Here is a 20,070-nt window from a genome sequence, read left to right on the forward strand (position 1 = left end):
TTATCCTGGAAAAGAGCAGGCTGAGAGGGGCTCTTCTGAATGCATATCCATAGCTACAGGTTGAAGGTTGTGAGGATGGGGCTGGACTCTTCTCAGTGGTGCCCAGTGATAGGATAAGGGGCAATGGGCACAAACCAGAGCAGAGGAGGTTTCACTTAAACATGAAGGAAAACTTTACTTTGAGGATGCCAGAGCAGTAGAGCAGGCTGCCCAGAGAGGTTGTGGAGCCTTCATCTCAGGAGAATTCCAAACCACACCTGGACATGTTCCTGTGCAGCCTGATCCGGGTGACCCTGCTTTAGCAGGAGGATTGGACCAGATGATCTCCAAAGGTCCCTGCCATTCTGGCATTCTGAGCAGATTGTTAGCTTGGAAAGGAATGTAATTATTGTCTCTAGCTTTGTATCATAAGAAGGCAATCAGAGCAAAGGCAGAAAGCTCAGCCTTGCCAATTCACATAGAGATGGGGGACAGAAAAAGAAACTTTGATCTATGTCTTTAAAAATATTGTCATTGAATACATTGCAGAGCTTCTCTTCCTTTGGGATTGAGTCAGTTGTGAAGCAGACCATCAGGACCTCTACATAAAGGTTCTTGTTGTTCCTTTCATTGTTGGGGTAGCAAATCTGGACTTGGTAAGGGACTTCATGTTCTGGTGCAAGACATTGCAACCACAGAAGGCCACTGCAGGTGACATTAGGTGCATGTAAAGCAGACTAGCTGAATGATTTGAAAAGCTCTTAGCAAGCAGGGCCTCTTGTACCTTGTTACAAGCAGCTGTTTCTCTGCTTGCCTCCCCTGGAAGCCTTGGTTCAGTGAGGGTGACCTCAGATCATTCTGCATCAGGTTGTGGGTTTATTTTATGCAGTAGAGCTCTTGTGCTGCAGGGAAGAAGAAAAGGCAGCTCAGGCTCAAATCCCATACAAGTCTGCAGGGAACTGAAATCCCATCTTCCATCTCCAAGTGCCTTTGCTGCCAAGCTGCAGAGGGGATACAGGACATCCAAAAGTGTCATCACTTTGGGTGCTGCCATTCTACTTGAAGCCCTGATTATTCTTCCCACTTGGACAGCAGAGAGAGGAATAGAAAAGGGTTACTGTGTGCAGTGGGGAGAGAACAGGGGCTTCACTCCCCAGGCAAGTGATGTGGATTGCATGTCAAATCTCCTCCTCCATCAGGTAAAGGGATTTGCTGTCAGGTTACAGAGGGCCTCTCATACATTTTTCTTGGCTATTTCAGTTATTCTGTGCAAAGGGATTCTTTCCAGCCTGGATGGTTTTAGGCTTGCCTCTCAAAGCACCTAGTGGCTTAGGGGTGCAGTGGTGTACCCTGGGGGGGAAGGAGATGTGGTTTTCAGGTCTGTCCAAGGGGGAGGTTTCCCGCATCTCAGCGGTTAGCAGGACTGTCTTTTGTCTTCTTCCTTTGGGTAGAAGAGGGCTCCAGGAAAACATTATGAGCTGCAAATCCCAAATGAAATGTGACTAACACTCGACAGCAATCTCTTAGAACATTTCCATTTTAGAGGTTCCTCTTCTCTGTGTTGCAGCACACAAAAAACTCACCCTTCTTCCTTGCCATTCCCTGTACTTTCCCTGGGGGTATTCTGGGCTGCTTTTGACCCTGTGGGACCATGCATGTAAGAAACAAGTGCAGCTCTAAGGCCAAAATTCTCTTCAAAAATGGAATGCTATTTGAATTACACTTGCAGCTGGACTGTGCTGTTGGTTGCAAAGTGCTCATTCTCAGCCCAGTTTATCATTTGAGAAGCGTGTCCTCATCTCCTTCTGGTGTAGGATTCATCTGAGAGGTGGTTGGTGCATGCTATTCACAAAGTCTTTACTCAGAGAATCATAAAATCATTTTGGCTGGAAAAGAACTTTGAGATCTCAGAGTCCAACCATTCTCTAACTCTGCCAAGGCTGGTGCTAAATCATGTCCCACAGCACCACATCTCTGCTTCTTTGTGACACCTCCAGGGATGGGGATTCAGCCACCTCCCTGGGGAGCTTGTGCCAGTCTTTGAGAACCCGTTGTGAAGAAGTTTCTTCTGATATCCAACCTAACCCTCCCCTGGTGCAACTTGAGGCCATTTCCTCCTGTGCTTCCACTTGTTCCTAGGGAGAAGAAAGCAATCCCCACCTCACTGCAACCCCCTTTCAGGGAGCTGTAGAGAGCAATGAGCTCTCCCCTCAGCCTCCTCAACTCCAGACTAAACCACCCCAGTTGCCTCAGCCACTTCTCCCAAGATCTCTTTTCCATTCCCTTCACCAGCTTGGTTGCCCATCTCTGGACTCTCTCCAGCACTTCAGTTACTACCTTGCTCTTCTCTGAGGTTAAAATCCATTGGGAATTTTGAATTTTCCTGAAGCCAAGCAAAGATGGCATTTTCACTCATCTCCTTCAGCCCTTGTGCTTTGGAAAGGATCAGCAGAAGACTGAAGTAGCCTTCTCACAGCTAAATTTCGTGCAACATCTGCCAGAAGTCATAGAACTTCCACATCTTTGAGGGGAAGAGAAATACTGAGACTCACATTTCAGAGCTCCCCTGGGTTTATTGCTGCTGCTGAGTGGGGCATGAGTACCTCTCAGCCACGGTTTTTCCTCAGTTTACATGAGTTTTGAAGTTATATATTATACTATGAGTTCTTTCTTCTGATGAGGGTGGCCCTCATGTTGCCAGGCTGTGCAGTGCACATCTGAAGATACAGCTGGCTGCCTAAAAGCAGCCTTGGCTTTCATTCTGCTTTCTTTCAAAGCACTGTGCTGCATCCCAGCAGACAGAGCAAAGACCTCACTGTTTCTTGCTGGGGCACAGCAGCAATCAGCAGGAAAGGGGAAGATGCCTGAAGCTGTGAAGCCTGTAAAGGTGGCAAGCCAGTGGTAGTGTGGAGACTGCTAGTGAGAAAGCAAGGTGGTGATTGCAGAAAAGGCCAAAGACCTTGGGTGGGAACCCATGGCAACTGAAGTGGGGAAGGGGACATCTCTGTTCATTTTTAGCAACTTAGGTGCTAGCATTAGAACTTGCTCTGGGTGAAAAGCACCAGAGATGAGAAAGATCAAATCCCTTTGCTGTTGTTTAGACCAGGTTGAGTGGGGAAGGAAGGAAGGTATATGCTAATGTCAGGAAGGGGGAAGAAATGAGGTATCACATAAGTTTAGGAAGGGGGAAGAGAGGAGGTGGTGGAGTCGCTGTCCCTGGAGATCTTCAGGAAAAGCCTGGATGAGGCACTCAGTGCCATGGCCTGGTTGACTGGATAGGGCTGGGGGATAGGTTGGACTGGATGCTCTTGGAGGTCTCTTCCAACCTGCTTGATTCTATGATTCTATGAAATAATTTTAAGAAGGAGGGAGGAAGGGAAGTGTCAAATAATTTTAGGAAGGGGGAAAGAAGGGAGATGGCAAATAATTATAGGAAGGGGGAAGGAAGGCAGGTAGCAAATAATTTTTGGAAGGGGGAAAGAAGGGAGGTGTCAGTTTTAGGAAGGGGGAAGAAAGGCAGGTAGCAAATAATTTTAGGGAGGAAAATGATGGTGGAACCATACACCCAACCATATGTCTGACCTGTGTATGCATCTCTGCTCTCAGCTTTGGGGTTTTTATGCCATTAGATGTGACAGATGATCAGAGGTCTCTAAAGGCACCTCTCTCCCCACTTTATTGAGCACTCACAAACAGACTCACTCAACACTTCCTGTCTCCATGAAACTGAGTACAGCTTGAACCAACAGCCCTTGGAAGACTGCTGGGAGATGGCAACAGCTAAACAAGAGACCCAGGTGCCTGGAGAGATACTATGTTGAACTGGGTTTTAATTAATTTCTTGTTTAATTTTTGTTTATTCTTTTCTGTTTGTTTGTTTGTTTTCCTCATTTTGTTGGTTTTTTTTATCATGCTTTTCTTTGGGTTTCTCTTTGTTTTACAGTTCTTTTGGGCTCTTCTTTTGAGGCTGTGTTTGATCCGTTGGCTTCCCATCCGCTGCTCGTAACCATCTCTGCTCTGAGTTGTGAGTGAGCCATCACCATGCTTCTGGGGTTTCATTTTGTTTTGTGCTTTTGTTGTATATGGAAGTCCAAATGACACCTGGGTTTGGTTTTTTTTGTTTGTTTTATTTTCTTTATTTCTCCTCATGATGTGTTTGCTTTTCAGCAGGATTGTGACAAGTGTGTTGCAGGGAGCTAGAACGCTTGGTGCTCTGCCTCGAGGGGCTGGTGGATGTTTGGGTGGTGCCAGAGGCTGTGGCTTGGTCAGTTCTGTGGTTTCAGAGGCAAGAGGAGGGGAATTCTCTTTTCTTACATTTTTGGCTACAGCTTCCTCTTCATTCCTGACTGCCCAAGGGGGATAAAATACACTGCTGTCACTGATAACCTGCAAAGTGCTACTGGTTAAATTAGCAAGCTGAAACACATCTAAGAGGTCTCCACAGAGGAGGTGGAGGTGTGTACCCTTGTGTCTCCCCCATGAGCCTAACTGATGGAAGCAGAAGATTCCTAGAGGTCACAGAGAATTCTTCCTTTCAGTTCAGTTCAAACTTCCTTTCACTTTTCTTTCCTGTCACAACTTCTGCAACAAATCATTTCATTCCAAGATATCTCTCCAAGTGCTTCCCATGACCTGTGGCATTTCCTCTCTCCCCTTACTACCTTCTCTTCGATCTGTGCTAACTGTGTTTTCATTTTCCTACTGCTGAAAGTCCTTTTCCTGTTTCCAGGACAGATGGGTTAATGATCCTAGGAGACAGCAAGCCTGTCAGAGGCAAAGGTGGTGGATCTCATACAGTGTTTGTACAGGCTTCCAGAAAGTTGGGGAGGAACCAGCTGTCATGTTCCATGAGAGTACCACAGGCCTAAGAAACAGCTGAAGGAGAATACTGGCATCCAAAGAGAAGTTTTTAGGAAGGAAGCTGGAAACCAGGACATTCAAAATATCCACCTAGGGGCCAGTGAGGCAAGAAGAAAGATTTTAATGGTTATGTATGAACAAGCAGGGGCTCAGATCAATGAGGAAATACAAGCACTCCTGAAATGCCCCCTCCCTGGAGGTATGCAAGGCCAGGGTCAATCAGGCCTTGAACAATATGGTCTAGTGGAAGGTGTCCCTGCCCATGACAGAGGGGTTGGAACTAGATGATCTTCAAGGTCCCTTCCAACCCAACCCACTCTGTAGTTCTATGAAAATGAAGGGAGCATAAACAAGACAGACTTCATGTGGACCTTAATGGAGATGCCGCTGGCACGTAGAATACAAACACCATGAGTGTCTGAACTGGAGAAGAATGAAAAGCTGGTGGATGCAAAAGAGAACAGTTTGAAGTAATGCATCCACTTCACACAGGGTTTTGCTGTCTAATTCTCTCTTTGTCCATGAGGCAACATTGCTAATATATCAAAAGGAACAGAGAGTATCATTTTTGTTCAGCGGGTAGCGGTCTAACACGTTCTCCCAAGCTCAATCTCATTTTGAACCAAGCTCCTAACACAATGCAATATACTTGGTATCTCTGTCATCTCCCTGACAGCTCTGGGTAATAAATTGCTTCAGCTTTGTGCTAGACACAATCTGAATGCAGGAAGGAGGGAGATCTTACCCAGAATACTATTTTTGATGCAATACCAATGCGCAAAGATGAAATCATTTATGGTTTAAAATTGTATTCCAGCCTGCTGGCTTATTGCCTTCTTATTCTGGGGACTCAAATCAGATGTGTTGGATATGATTCCGTGGTCTGGAGCTCCTAACTGTTACAATTTCAGTTCCATGTCAAATGTGGAGCAGTAGTCTGGACAGCAAAGAGGCTTTACCTAGGCTCTTTTCCACTCCTGGCGGTGCAGAGGTGGCATGAAATTTATTAACTGGAAGAAATGGTGTAAAGAAATCACCTGGAAAGTAATGTTGATGAATTGAGAAAGAGATCAGGAAGAGCTGGGTGTGCAGCACGTGCTGCAGGATATGCTCAGGCAGGAGATGTTTGAATTAAGCATGGGGTATCTCCACAGCCATGGGAATAATGGATTGCAGTGATTAGTGCCAGGCAAAAGGCACGAGGATAGAAAACTATGGTTCAAAGAGGTGAAAGCTTTATGAGCAGAAAGATCTGCCTATTTTATTCAAAGCTCTACATGTCCTGTCAAAACAGTTCCAGTCTTCCTCAGTTGCAGTGCTCCTCTCCTTTTGTTGAGGGAAGACTGGAGAGAGTGTCCTTTTGGGTTCAGCTGCAGGACTGGCTTGGTGAGCTGTTTTGTTTTGCCTGTTGGACAGATACATGTTGAGAAGATGGCTGGGCTTTGGGTTTGCTTCTCAAAAGAGAAGGAGAATGCATTTGTAAACTGCTCAGGGTTGGCAGACTGAAAAGAGAGCCTGGCTGCCAGAAATAGTAAGTATTGATTTAAGAACATTTTTAGGCATAGCCAACCAGACTGAAACCGGCACGTGGGGTACTCAGTTCAGTATCTCCATAGCTGATCACTGAAGACATGGAAGTAAGGGAAAAACCCCCATGAAATACAAACTACCATGGACTGCAAATGTTGGACAATTTGTTCTGAAAACATTACAGATGTCACACTGAAATTGTTCATCAGAAGTGTCCAAAGTCACCAGTTCCCACTCATAATGGGGGAAAAAAGGAGTGTCCCCTTGGTTTTGAACATGTAGAGAGTGTTGATGGTGATGGCTGATGCCAACAGGTCTGTTCCAGTGGCCAGTATTCTCCTCTTCAGGAACTCCTATCAGTGGACTCACTGGCATTCTGAAAGATACTTTGCAGTCATTTGTTAGTGGCAATCCTGAAAATACATTCCAGGAGGAATGAAATACATCCCTGAATGTAATATCTTGAGTATTACCTTCTGGTAAAGCAGCTTCTAGCTCAAGCTGGTGTGTTGCAAGACACACATATTTATAAGCTGGGTGAGGAGTGGCTTCTGAGCAGTCTGGAGGAGGAAGACTTGAGGATGAAAAACTCAACCTGAGCTGGCAATGTGCCCTGCAGCCCAGAAGGCCAATTGTGTCCTGGGTTGCACCAAAGGAAGTGTGACCAGCAGGATGAGGGAGGTAATTCTGCCTCTCTGCTTTGTGCTCATGAGGCCCAGCCTGGAGTACTGCATCCAGTTCCAACACAAGAGCTGCTGGAGCAGGGCCAGAGGAGGGCCACGAAGATGATCAGAGGGCTGGAGCCCTATGGGCACAGGCTGGGAGAGCTGGGACTTGTTCATCCTGGAAAAGAGAAGGCTCCAGGGAGACATTAGAGCAGCCTTAAAGTACCAGAAGGAGGCCTACAAGAAAGCTGGGGAGGGACTTTTTTGACAAAGGCTTGCAGTGATAGGATGAGGGGGAAGGGCCTGAAGCTGGAAGAGGAGAGTTTTAGACTGGACTTTAGGAAGAAATTCTTTCCACTGAGGGTGGTGAGACACTGGAACAGGTTGTGGATGCCACCTCCATGGAAGGGCAGCTTGGAGTGGGCCTTGAGCAACTTTGTCTGGTGGGAGGAGTCCCTGCTCAGGGCCAGGAGGGGTTGGAGCTAGTTGACCTTTAAGGTCCTTTCCAACCTTCTATGATGAAGATTAAATGCTGCATCAATTTCATGGGCCATGCATAAAGATTCTCCTGGTGGAGGGTTTCATTAACTCAGAGGAGCTGTAAGACAGACTTGAAGCCTTTTTGACTTGGATACACAGCTGAGGTGTGTGTTAGTGGCACGGTGTTGGCAAACTTGTTTAAAACCAGCAAACTAAAAAGCAAACATTTGTGCATGCTCAGAGCATTCAAACTTCCTGGCACCCCAAAGGATGTGCTGCCCAGGGAGGTGGTGGAGTCACCATCCCTGGAGGTGTTCAAAAAAGGCTTGGATGTGGCTCTTGGAGCCATGGTTTAGTTGTCAGGAGGTGTTAGGTATTAGGTAGTGGGTTGGACTCGATGATCCCTGAGGTCTTTTCCAACCTGCTTGATTCTATGATATAGCTGAATTGCACACATTTAAACCCACAGAAGGGTGACCTGGAATGTCAAATACAGAATGTTATTTAGGCTTACTTCTGGAAGCTTAGGCCCAGCTGAAAGAGCAGCCATCAATCAACAGGCCTAAATGGGACAAGTTATCCCCAAGGAGAGTTGTTACAATCTGTACAAGTTAAGGTTATCAGTTAGCCTCTTGCTTGTTTCAATGCATTCAAAATTTCTCTAAGAGTACAGTTTTAATTGCATTTAGTTTCTTGTCCAAGCCTGGCCTTCTCATGGAAGGCACCTAGATCTGATCCTGGTTTTGCCACATAGTTTTTTTAAAAGCACTGCTGTTAACTCTAGTTACTTCTAGCTAGGCTGGAAGACAGGCTGAGGGAGCTCAGGTTGTTCAGCCTGGTGAAGAAGGGGCTCCAGGGAGACCTAATAGCAACCTTCCAGTATCTGAAGGGGTCCTGCAAGAAGGATGGAGAGAGACTGTTTACAAAGGCCTGCAGTGATAGGACAAGGGGCAGTGCTCTTCTCAAACTAGAGCAGAGCAGGTTTAGATTAGATGTTAGGAACAAGTTCTTTACCATGAGGGTGGTGGAACCCTGGAACAGGTTGTGCAGGGAGGTGGTTGGGGACCCATCCCTGGAGATATTCATGGTGAAGCTCAACAGGGCTCTGGGCAACCTGATCTAGTTGAGGATGTCCCTGCTGACTGCAGAGGAGGTTGGACCAGATGACCTTTGGAGGTCCCTTCCAACCCAGACCATTCTGTGAGGTGGTGGATGCCATTATTGAAATGAGTTTTCCCAGCACAATGACATCTTCGCTAAGTCAACTCTTGTGGTCCAATGTTCATGTGGAGGAAGCAGTGGAAGGACTTGGAGGTTTTGCTTAGCCTCCAGATGAGAGAAAGCTCCCAGGCCTGGTTGGACAGGGCCTTGAACAACCTTGTCTGGTAGGAGGAGTTCCGTGCCCAGGGCAGGGGAGATGGAGCTAGATGATCTTTTAAGGTCCCTTCCAACCAAAACTGTTCTATGATCTTGGAGTTACAGGAGGACTGCCTTCTGTCTGAGGCTACTGTATCAGGCCTTCACCTTCTGAGTATATGAAAAATGAGCACATTGGAGAAAGAGGAAAAAAACCCCAAAGTTATGTGGTTTAGGATACACTGGGAAGAGTTCTGGAAGTCAGAGCTTCTTAAATGGTTTCATTCTTACAGAGGGTGTTGACAAGGAGTGTCAGAAACGTGTGTGGGCATCTGCTCTCTCTCAGGTTAGAGGATCCCTGTTCTTGTCCTGACCAGGTTGCCCTCAGGCTTTGCTTACCTCTTATGTGGTCATGACTCAAGTCTTGCACTTCTTTGCTAGCTTTCCACTTGTCCTGGAGTTGAAAAAGGAAACTCTGGCCTTGGCTAATCTTTTTACCTCTGTGCCTAGTCTATTACTATTCTAACCTCTCACTGTCACCACCTTGCCCTCGCTGTAACAGAAGCATTTCAGCTGGCTGCTAGAGCAGATGAAGGCAGCAAACAGTTTGTATGCCATGGATACCTAAGAAATAATAGTGCAGGTGGTAACTTTTCAGGAGTTAAGCTTGCACAAGGGGTTTCCTAATGTGCTCTCTCTGAGACTTCTCTGTTGTGTCCCTCCAGCCTCGCAACGTTGCTGGGTTTCGAGGAACAGTCCGCTACGCCTCGGTGAACGCGCACAAAAACCGAGTGAGTATTGCTGCCTGGCAAGGACCTCACAGCAGGCTTCTCTCTTTCTCCTCAGAAACCTCTTTTCAGGAGCAGAAGAGTTAAGAGGCCCACGTTCTGGTTTGTTACCTACAGAAGTTGCTTCACTGGGTGGCCAAGGCAACAGCTTGACTGCGAAGCCAAAATTAGGTTTCATTTACTGGATCCATTCTGGGTGGCAGCCTTAATAGTTGTAATTATTTCATGTTCAGATGCTTTTTTAAGGGGGGGAAAGGCAGGAAATAAAAGCACACTAAGGTGCCTTCCAGTACCTCAAAGGAACCTACAGGAAGGCTGGTGAGGGACTTTTCATAAGGGTGTCCAGCGACAGGACAAGGGGGAGTGACTTTTAAGCTGAGGGAGAGCAGGGTTAGACTGGATCTTAGGAAGAAGTTCTTCAGTATGGGGGTGGTGGATCTCTGGAATAGGTTGTCCACAGAAGTTGTGGACACCCCCTTCCTGGAGATGTTCAGGGCCAGGCTGGATGAGGTCTGCCTGGTCTAGTGGCCCTGCCCATGGCAGGGGGGTTGGAGCAGATGACCTCTAAGGTCCCTTCCAACCCAAACCATTCTGTGATTCTGTGTATGAGGTTAAGCAGCAGGCTGCTTGCTGCTAGTTTCTAGCAGAATGTGGCTGTGAATTACCAAGTGCCAGGTCCCTAGATCCATTCTCCATCTGGAACTTTCAGTATTAACGTTGCTGTCAATATTAATGTGCTGGTTAATATTAACATGGTGTCAGGGGAAGAGCCACCTAGTCAAAGCTAGATTTATTTTTCCCTGAAAAGAGCCATCATTTCCATGGGGTCTGTCTAGCTTCATTCTCAGTGCTTCCAGAAGTCTCCTGCAGCATCCCCCAAGCACATTTTTTGGTCCTATTTCAGTCATTGTCTCGTGTGGACTGTAAACTGGAAGTCCTCTGGTTCTGCCACTGAGTGCTGGAAACTATCAACCCTCCTGCATTACCTCCAGGTTTCTGGTCTTATTTGGGATGAGCCTGTAGGATGACCTGTGACAGATGAGGAAGTTTCAAAGGGTTTTTGGTAGGGCAAGAAGTTCCTGCCTGCAGAGTGTAGAAAAGTGTGCTGTGGGGAGGACAGTTGAATGCCACCATTAATTCATTCTGTTTCCTGGGAGACACTGAGAAACCTGAAGTACAATGTTTTTGGAAGAGCTGAATAGTGCCAGCTGTAGCTGGCATCAGCTGAAGGTATATTTAGACCCCAAAACTGCTGTTTAATGCATGCTATTCTGAGGAGTCATGCTCTAGACATTGGATGCTGGGCACCAAAAATTACTTCCTTCATGTGCTTGACAATTTCAACCTTATCCTCACGTTTCAATCTCTTACTTACTAGGTCAGGAGGAGAGGACTATGTAGGAATGCTGCTGCTCCATCAACTGTTGCAGTGCTCTCTGGTGAGAGCTTTGCAAAAACCCTTGACTCAGTGCTGTCTTGGGAGCAGTCTGAATCATATTTAGCTGAAAAAGGAAAGAATTCTTTCTGCACACAGTTTGAGGGTTTGGGTTGTTGGGTTGCTTTCCCCCCCCTTCCCCCTTCACCTAGGTTATTTTGTTGTGGTGTTAGGTCATAGGCTGGATTTGATGATCTCAGAGGTCTCTTGCAGCCTCAATCATTATGTGATTGTGTGATTCCACATGCCATGAATAAGTATTTTTCAATGTCAAGTGGAAAGCTGCACTCAGTGAAGGAGAGTCTGTGGGAAATTTGTGCTTTGTAATCTAGATTAAAACCCCCCCCAAAAACTCTTTTCTGATGCAGTCACAAAAAGGGAAAACAAATGAGGTTGTTCAGGGGACTGTGGTTTTAAGAAATAAATGCTTGATTTTTGTATCTTTAGTCATCCATATGGCTTCCCCACTGAATGGGAAGGGTGACTTCTTGTGGGGGGTTGAAATTACAACCCACCCACCCTCCCCCCCCCCCAAACTGGAGAATTCCCCCCAGAATAAATCACCAGGCTAGCTCAGTTGGTTTGAGAGCAGAGTGAAGCTGTATTTACACAAATCTAGCAATGTAAAATGCAATGAACATGTACAAAATACATACACAGCACAAGGACCCCTTTGAATTGTCCCCAGGCCCCTCTGGACAGTCTAGGGGGCTGCCTGCAACCTTCCCTCTCCCTCTAGCCCTCCTTCCCTTCCCACCAGCAGCAGGTCAGGAAAGAGGTAAGGGAGCAATGCAAAAGCAGAACTCACACAATCACAGAATCACCGAGGTTGGAAGAGACCTCAAAGATCATGAAGTCCAACCTGTCACCACAGACCCCATGACTAAACCATGGCTCCGAGTGCCACATCCAATCCCCTCTTGAACACCTCCAGGGAGGGTGACTCCACCACCTCCCTGGGCAGCACATTCCAATGGCTAACAACTCTCTCAGTGAAAAGAGAAGAGAGAGAGAAGTGTTTATGCAGCTAACTTTTATCCTCATTAGCAGACCAATGGGATTGTATAGCCATATCAAAGTTTTTCTTCTGTGTCCAGTGGCCAATTTGATTTGCTTTTTACTCTAAATAGCTCCAGAAAGTTCTTATTCTTTGTTTATAGTTAGGACACTAAGCTAAGGCACTTTGAACTGTAGCACTTCTCTTGATGCTTTGTAATGGGGAATTTTTGTGGATGGGATGTGGACTAACGTGGGCACACCACAAGTGACCAGCCACCAACTGGATTTACCTCCATTCCCCACCACACTTTGGGCCTGGCCATCCAGCCAGAAATTCATCCACCCAAGCCAGGAGGAGCAGCCAGTTTCTCCAGGAGGATGCTGTGGGAGATAGTATGAAGTATTAGGTGTTCAGGAGGAGACTTGATGGGGTGCTTGGTGCCATGGGTTAGTTGTTTAGGTGGTGTTGGATTGGTTGATGGATTGGACACGATGATCTTGAAGGTCTCTTCCAACCTGGTTTATTCTATTCTAAGTGCAACTCTAGGAATTAATTTCTTCTTCTAGGTAAAGAAAAAACAGAACCCAAATTGTCTGCAGAAAGTATGACTTAGTTTTTAGTTATTTAGCTAAATATCATTCAAGCTGTTCCCAAGGCAGCATTCTTACCCAAGGGCTTGCTTTTGCCAAACACTTCTCCCCAAGCACCACACCAATGGAAAGATCTGGATGGTTTCTACATCCCTCCTCTCCTCCTGGCCTAGCAAATAAGAAATTGAAACATGGGGATAAGGTTGAAGTCACCAAGCACAAGAAGTTATTTTACCTCCTTTAGTCTTTGTCTCCTTCCGTCGTTCAGTGGGAAGCAGGGCTTCTCCTCCTGCTTTTAAAATGAGGCAGCTCACCTGGAGAGCACAGCTGAGCAGAATGGAACTTTGCTCCTCAGTCTGCATCTCTCTTTTCTCCAGGAGATGGGTCGGCACGATGATCTGTGGTCCCTCTTCTACATGTTGGTGGAGTTTGCCGTCGGTCAGCTTCCCTGGCGGAAGATCAAAGATAAGGTAGGAGACCCAGAGTCTGCCCTGCACATGGGTGCTACAGCTCCACTGCTGGGGCTTTTCATTACTCAGAGAACCACAGAATCAACCAGGTTGGACAAGATCTCAGAGATCATCAAGTCCAGCCTATGACCTAATACCTAACACCTCCTGACAGCTAAACCATGGCACCAAGTGCCACATCCAATCCCCTCTTGAACACCTCCAGGGATGGGGACTCCACCACCTCCCTGGGCAGCACATTCCAGTGGCCAATTACTCTTCCTGTGAAGAACTTTCTCCTCACCTCCAGTCTAAACTTCCCCTAGCACAGCTTGAGACTGTGTCCTCTTGTTCTGGTGATGGTTGCCTGGGAGAAGAGACCAACCCCCACCTCCCTTCAGGGAGTTGTAGAGAGCAAGAAGGTCTCCCCTGAGCCTTCTCTTCTCCAGGCTAAGCAACCCCAGCTCCCTCAGCCTCTCCTCACAGGGCTGTGCTCCAGACCCCTCCCCAGCTTTGTTGCCCTTCTCTGGACACATCCAAGTGTCTCAATGTCCTTCTTAAACTGAGGGGCCCATAACTGGATACAGTACTCATGGTGTGGCCTAACCAGTGCAGGGCACAGGGCACAATGACCTCCCTGTTCCTGCTGGCCACACTCTTCCTGATGCAGGCCAGAATGCCACTGGCCTTCTTGGTCACCTGGGCATACTGCTGGCCCATGTTCAGCCTACTGTCAACCACTACCCCGAGGTCCCTTTCTGCCTGGCTGCTCTCCAGCCATTCCTCCTGCAGCTCACTGCATCTTATTGCTGAAGTAAAGCCAGAGCCTGTTTTTCATCAGATCTTCCTGCTTTTGTGTATTCTGATGAACAGCCTGGGGCTTGTCTTATTTGGAGTAGCTAGACTGTTTCTTATGCATGTTGTTAATCCCATTTGAGCTCCTGTTTGACTTCTTGCAAAGCAGTTCACAAAGTGGCTAGGCTGATCTGGCCTTCTGACAAAGAGCCTTTAGAAAGGTGGGAGGATAGCACTTTGCCATGTTAAACAAGCCACATGGGAACTGCAGCTGGAAAGTAAACCAGAATAAAGCCCTCCCTTCATGTTTTCCTGGGAGAAAATAAAATCCCTGAAAAGAAATAGGTCACCTGTGCAGAGGGCTGTGCAGGAGGGGCAGCTTCTGAAGAGTGTTTCTGACTCAGAGCTCCCCTTTGGCCTTTGCCTGCAGTGATCGACCTTGCTTTGCTAGGGACACCAAAGAGGAGTGCACAGGCACAGTGTTGGGTTGAAGAAGAGGCCATGTTCCAGGAATTGTAAGATGAGATGGTGTTCCAGGAAGCGTAAGGCTGTGTGAATAGGGAGCAGTGGAAGAGCTTCTTGGCTCTGAGACATTCTCTCTTTGTTTTTCCCAGGAGCAGGTTGGTATGATAAAGGAGAAGTATGAGCACCGAATGCTGCTAAAACACATGCCTTCAGAGTTCCACCTTTTCCTGGATCATATTGCAAGCCTTGACTACTTCACCAAGCCAGACTATCAGGTAGGAGCCTTTCTTGGTTACCAGGCTGATGGGATTTTCTAACATTTCCATGCAGGTGTTTATCTCTGGCTGAGGAATACCTTGACCAGGACCAGGAGGACAAAGGTTGTGCTGTACAGTTCTTCAGCCTCTCACAGGTTTTATTTTCTTCTCTTTCCACCATTTTGCTCAGAATAATCTTCTACTCCAGACCACAAAGTTCTTCCCAAGCAACAGAGTACTTTTAGCTTTCATTAAAACAGTTGAGATGCTCCAAATGTGACAGAATGTTAGCAGAGCTTGCCAAAGTCTGCAATGAGCCTATGCCTACAGCTCAACCATCCACACCAGCCCCTTTGCTTTCTTGCAGGCTCATATGGGCCTTAGCTACTATTATCTTCTTCTTTAATATTCATCTTTACTGGTTTGCTTTTTTCTTCACCCATTCACTGTTTGCTGTCAGCAAAAGAGTGCTGGATTTGCTCAGCCCAGGGAGGAATTGTCACCTGAGTAGGGACAGTCCTTGTTACACAGGCTGGAGAATGGTGTGATAGAGGGCAGCCCTGTGAGAAAGCACTTTGGGATGTTGGTGGATGAGAAGCTGGACATGAGCCAGCAATGTGCAATGCAAAGACTTCATCTCAGTGACATTGTGACTTCCCCCAGCCCCCATCATCCTTACTCCTCCATATCATTGCTTTAAAAAAAGCCCCAAACACACACAAACCGCTCAAACAAACAAACCCCTTCCAGTCCTCTCTCCACAGTCAGAGATGCATTTTTTCTCCCACTCTTCTGCCTGCCTTTTGGCTTTTTCTGTCTTGGTGTGAATCAGAGAATAGTTTATGTTGGAAGGGACCTCCAAAGGTCATCTTGTCCAACCCTCTCTGTAGTCAGCATCCTCAGCTAGATCAGGTTGCCCAGAGCCCTGCTTAGCCTCACCTCAAATATCTCCAAGGATAGGGCTCCAACTACCTCCCTGGGCAACCCGTTCCAGTGTTCCACTGATTCTCTTCTCTCTGTCTCTTGGTTTTTCAGTTCTCCTACCCACACCCTTGCTCCTATGTGATTGTTTCTTTGTTTGCACCTTTTGGACACCATGGCTATTTTTTATTTGCCTCAAGTAATCACACTACTGTCTTCCAGTAGCATAGAATAGAATAGACCAGGTTGGAAGAGACCTTCAAGATCATCTTTTACCCTCCCTGCTCTGACTGGGAAGATCATAATCCTCCTTAATGCATGAAAGCAACCTTGCTGACATTTGGGACTACAGCTGGTGCTCTGTGGCATCCAAATAGTCACCAGCCTTGGGGAAAAAGAGGATTATTCTATCATGTGTCTGCTGCAGGTTCACTCTTCCTTAGCCAGTGATCTTGGCTGGGTCCATGGGATGGGGAGCCTGCTCTTCCTGGACCTATTCTCATGGTGATTAAGCCTTGTTGCCCTTCTCTGGACACATTCAAGTATCTCAATGCCCTTCTTCAATTGAGGAGCCCAAAACTGGACACAGTGCTCCACGTGTGGCCTAACCAGTGCTGAGCACAGGGCACAATGATTTCCCTGCTCCTGCTGGCCACACTATTTCTGATGCAGGCCAGGATGCCATTGGCCTTCTTGGCCACCTGGGCACACTGCTCCTCTCAGTCTTCTGTTCTCCAAAGTGTCAAATGTGCTACTCTGCATATGTCTAGTTTACAGGAAAGCTGAGCTGAAGTTAAAGCTTTAGAGTTAAGAGTAATGAGATTTCACAAAGTCACTGTCAAAATGTTGCATGCTCATCACAGCATCACAGTATCACCAAGGTTGGAAGAGACCTCAAAGATCATCAAGCCCAAGCTGTCACCACAGACCTCATGACTAAACCATGGCACCAAGTGCCACATCCAATCCCCTCTTGAACACCTCCAGGGAGGGTGACTCCACCACCTCCCTGGGCAGCACATTCCAATGGCTAACAACTCTCTCAGTGAAGAACTTTCTCCTCACCTCGAGCCTAAACTTCCCCTGGTGCAGCTTGAGACTGTGTCCTCTTGTTCTGGTGCTGGTTGCTTGAGAGAAGAGACCAACCCCCACCTGGCTACAACCTCCCTTCAGGGAGGTGAAGAGAGCAAGAAGGTCTCCCCTGAGCCTCCTCTTCTCCAGGCTAAACAACTCCAGCTCCCTCAGCCTCTATTTGCTCTGATTTCTTGGCACCTTTTGTAGGCAAGATGGAGATTCTAAGCTACATTGGGTCCTTATGCTCATGCTTGGGATTTTTTGAGAGAGTCACCTTTAGCTCCTTAACAAGAATTGACTTCTTTGTGTGTGTAAATTTGTTGCAGTTAATCATGTCCGTTTTCGAGAACAGCATGAAGGAAAGAGGCATCACTGAAAATGAAGCCTTTGACTGGGAGAAGGCTGGGACAGACATCTTGTTATCCACTAGCACCTCTACTCCACCACAGCAAAACACCAGGCAAACAGCAGCCATGTTTGGGTGAGTACTGCAGGCGTGCCAGTGAGCCTCCAGGCATCCTCAGTAGCAAACTCCCTAGCAGGTTCATTTTGGAAAGGTCACAGAATACAGTTAAGCAGGTTGGAAAAGACCTTTGAGATCAAGTCCAACTATCACCCAACACCATCTGATCAACTAAATCATGGCCATGAGTGCCTCATCCAGTCTACTTTAAACATGTGGTGACTCCACCACCTCCCTGGGCAGCCCTCTCCAATGGCCAATCTCTCTTTCTGTGAAGAACTTCTTCCTCACCTCCAGCTTAAACCTCCCCTGGCACAGCTTGAGACTGTGTCCTCTTGTTCTGGTGCTGGGTGCCTGGGAGAAGAGACCAACCCCCTCCTGGCTACAACCCCCTTTCAGGTAGTTGTAGACAGCAATAAGGTCTCCCCTGAGCCTCCTCTTCTCCAGGCTAAGCAACCCCAGCTCCCTCAGCATCTCCTCACAGAGCCGTGCTCCAGACCCCTCACCAGCCTCACTGCCCTTCTCTGGACATGTTCCAGCACCTCAACATCTTTCTTAAACTGAGGGAGCTGGGTTTCAGGGTTGGGGGTTGTGGTGGGTTGAAGAGAAGAGGAAACTGAGGGGAAACCTCACTGCTCTCTACAACTACCCGAAGGGAGGAGGAAACTGCAAGGGAGAGGACATGGCCTCAAGCTGTACCCAGGGGAGGTTTAGGTTGGAGATTAGAGCAAACTTCTTGACTGAAAGGTTCTCAGAGATTGGAGATGGTTGAATCCTCATCCCTGAGGTGTTTCAAAGTGGCAGAGACGTGGTTCACCAGCCTTGGCAGAGTTAGAGAATGGTTGGACTTGATGGTCTTAAAGGCCTTTTCCAACTGAAACAGTTCTGTGACTATAGAAGATAAAACCTTAGCATAAAAGAAGACAAGAACTCCAGTGCCTATTAAGCTTCACTAGCTCATGCAAAGAAGAGAAATGTCTTCTAAGTTAAATATTGTTTAATGGGCACTGCTGAAGAAATTTGCAGCCTTTGTGGTCTAATGGTCATGGAGGTATTGGGCAGAAGGTTGGACTTGGTGACCTTAGAGGTCTTTTCCAACCTCTGTGATCCTATCCATCCCCTTGTCTTTGTGACTGTCAGGTGGAATCCTCCCATTCTGTTTCAGGTTGTCACAGCTAGGACAATGCTGGACTGCCTGGTTCTTTCAGTCTGGTGACACCCTAGAAGCTGCTGAGGAGTTTGTGTGGGGCAGTGTGTTAGGCCTTCTGCTTTAAGTACCAATAATTTGACCTTCCTTCTTATCTCATCCACAGGGTGGTTAACGTCACTCCGGTACCCGGGGACCTGCTTCGTGAGAACACTGAGGATGTCCTGCAGGGTGAACATCTGAGTGACCAAGAGAATGCTCCTCCCATCCTGTCAGGCCGGCCAGCAGAGGGTCTTGGTCAGGCTCCAAACACTGCTTTCAATGAGGCTGAAGTGTGGGAGGAGACAGATGTGAATCGCAACAAACTCAGGATCAGCATCAGCAAAGTAAAGAACGTTGTGTTTGTCTCCTGTGGCTGCTAGGTGCCACAGTCTGTCTCACAGACTGCTAGGTGCCAGCTGCATCCACTGGTGTAGCATCCCAAAAAGCACTGTGGGCTTTCCCCATGGAAGTGGGGAATGACAAACAAATCGCAGAGTAAAAGCCATTGGGATTAATTTAGATCTTGATGCATCTGGGGGGCCTGTGATGCCAGAGTGAATCCTCCATACAATCACCATATCCTTAGCTGGGATCTAGATGCTTCAAGCAATGGGAGTTGAGACCTTGTATAGCTGATAACACATCAGAAATGTCCCAGGGTTGGAAATTATAAAGCAAAACTTTGTTGTGTCCTAACCTCTTGAGTCAATCAGTTTGATCAGAGATTTCTTCCCTCCTTCCTGGAAGCGTTCAAGGCCAGGTTGGACAGGGCCTTGAGCAAGCTGGTCTAGTGGAAGGTGTCCCTGCCCATGGCAGGGGGGTTGGAAATAGATGATCATTAAAGACCCCTTGCAAGCCAAACCCTTCAGTGATGCTCTAAGCCATCTTCTTCTACATCTTGGATCCTCACTAATTTTTCTCTTCCATTTTTTACACTTCCCTTTCAAAGGTAGCACGAGCTATAAAAAGCATCTAATGATGGTTTCACTCCTGTCAGGAGTGAGAGAAAGAGTCACTTAATATTCTCACACAGTTCTGCAGGCCACATTCATAGTAGGGCTTTTTACCTTTAGTGTCTCCTGAATTTGGCTTTCCTCATAATCCCTGAAAGTTTCTCAGTCCTTGAGTGTAAATTCCTTAGAGGCATCCCCACTGAGTGATGATTCTGGAGAGAATCCAGGAGTTTATTTATTAGCTATTGGAAGGAAATTAGCATTTGTTGTGCCAGTCTCAATTGTTGTATCAAAATCAGAGTGTCATGTGGCATGGTATCAGGTAGGTACAGAATCTGTTAGCAGAGAAACCTTCATAAAACAGGCTTAAAACACTGCCAGGGGGTACTGAAGTCACTTTACAAACCTGTCTTTAATGGACATTTGTGGACTAGCATGTTAAATCTACCAGTCTCCTGGCTCAGACCAGAATTCTACTGGCACAGAATGACTCCTCCTTTCAGCCTTGTAAATGTCTCCACTATCTTTAGTCTTAGTAGAAATTATTCATGAGCAAGAAATAATCAGCAGAGCAAGAAATAATCTCATCTGACTGGGATCTGGTGAGGCCACTTGTTGACTACTGGGTTCAGTTTGGGGATTCTCACTACAGAAAGGACATTGTGTGTCCAGAGAAGGGCAATAAAGCTGGTGGAGGGTCTGGAGAACAGGGCTGGTGAGGAGCAACTGAGGCAACTGGGGGTGTTTAGTCTGGAGACCTTCTCATTCTCTAGAGCTCCCTCAAAGGAGGTCAAAGACAGGTGGGGATTGGTCTCTTCTCC

The 20,070-nt window shown here is 47.0% G+C and overlaps 1 protein-coding gene across 1 annotated transcript in view; it reads left to right on the plus strand.

Moving 5' to 3' along the window:
• The window catches only part of TTBK1 (tau tubulin kinase 1), an 84,005-nt gene that overhangs the window by 27,576 nt on the left and 36,359 nt on the right, over window positions 1-20,070 (plus strand). Inside the window, exons 6-10 of the mRNA XM_009903831.2 lie at window positions 9,596-9,661; window positions 13,061-13,153; window positions 14,542-14,667; window positions 16,971-17,125; window positions 18,421-18,640. Coding sequence (XP_009902133.2) covers window positions 9,596-9,661; window positions 13,061-13,153; window positions 14,542-14,667; window positions 16,971-17,125; window positions 18,421-18,640 — 660 coding nt within the window. The remainder of the gene's footprint in view (window positions 1-9,595; window positions 9,662-13,060; window positions 13,154-14,541; window positions 14,668-16,970; window positions 17,126-18,420; window positions 18,641-20,070) is intronic.

Source organism: Dryobates pubescens, chromosome 2 (assembly GCF_014839835.1).
Source record: "Dryobates pubescens isolate bDryPub1 chromosome 2, bDryPub1.pri, whole genome shotgun sequence".
NCBI lineage: Eukaryota > Metazoa > Chordata > Aves > Piciformes > Picidae > Dryobates > Dryobates pubescens.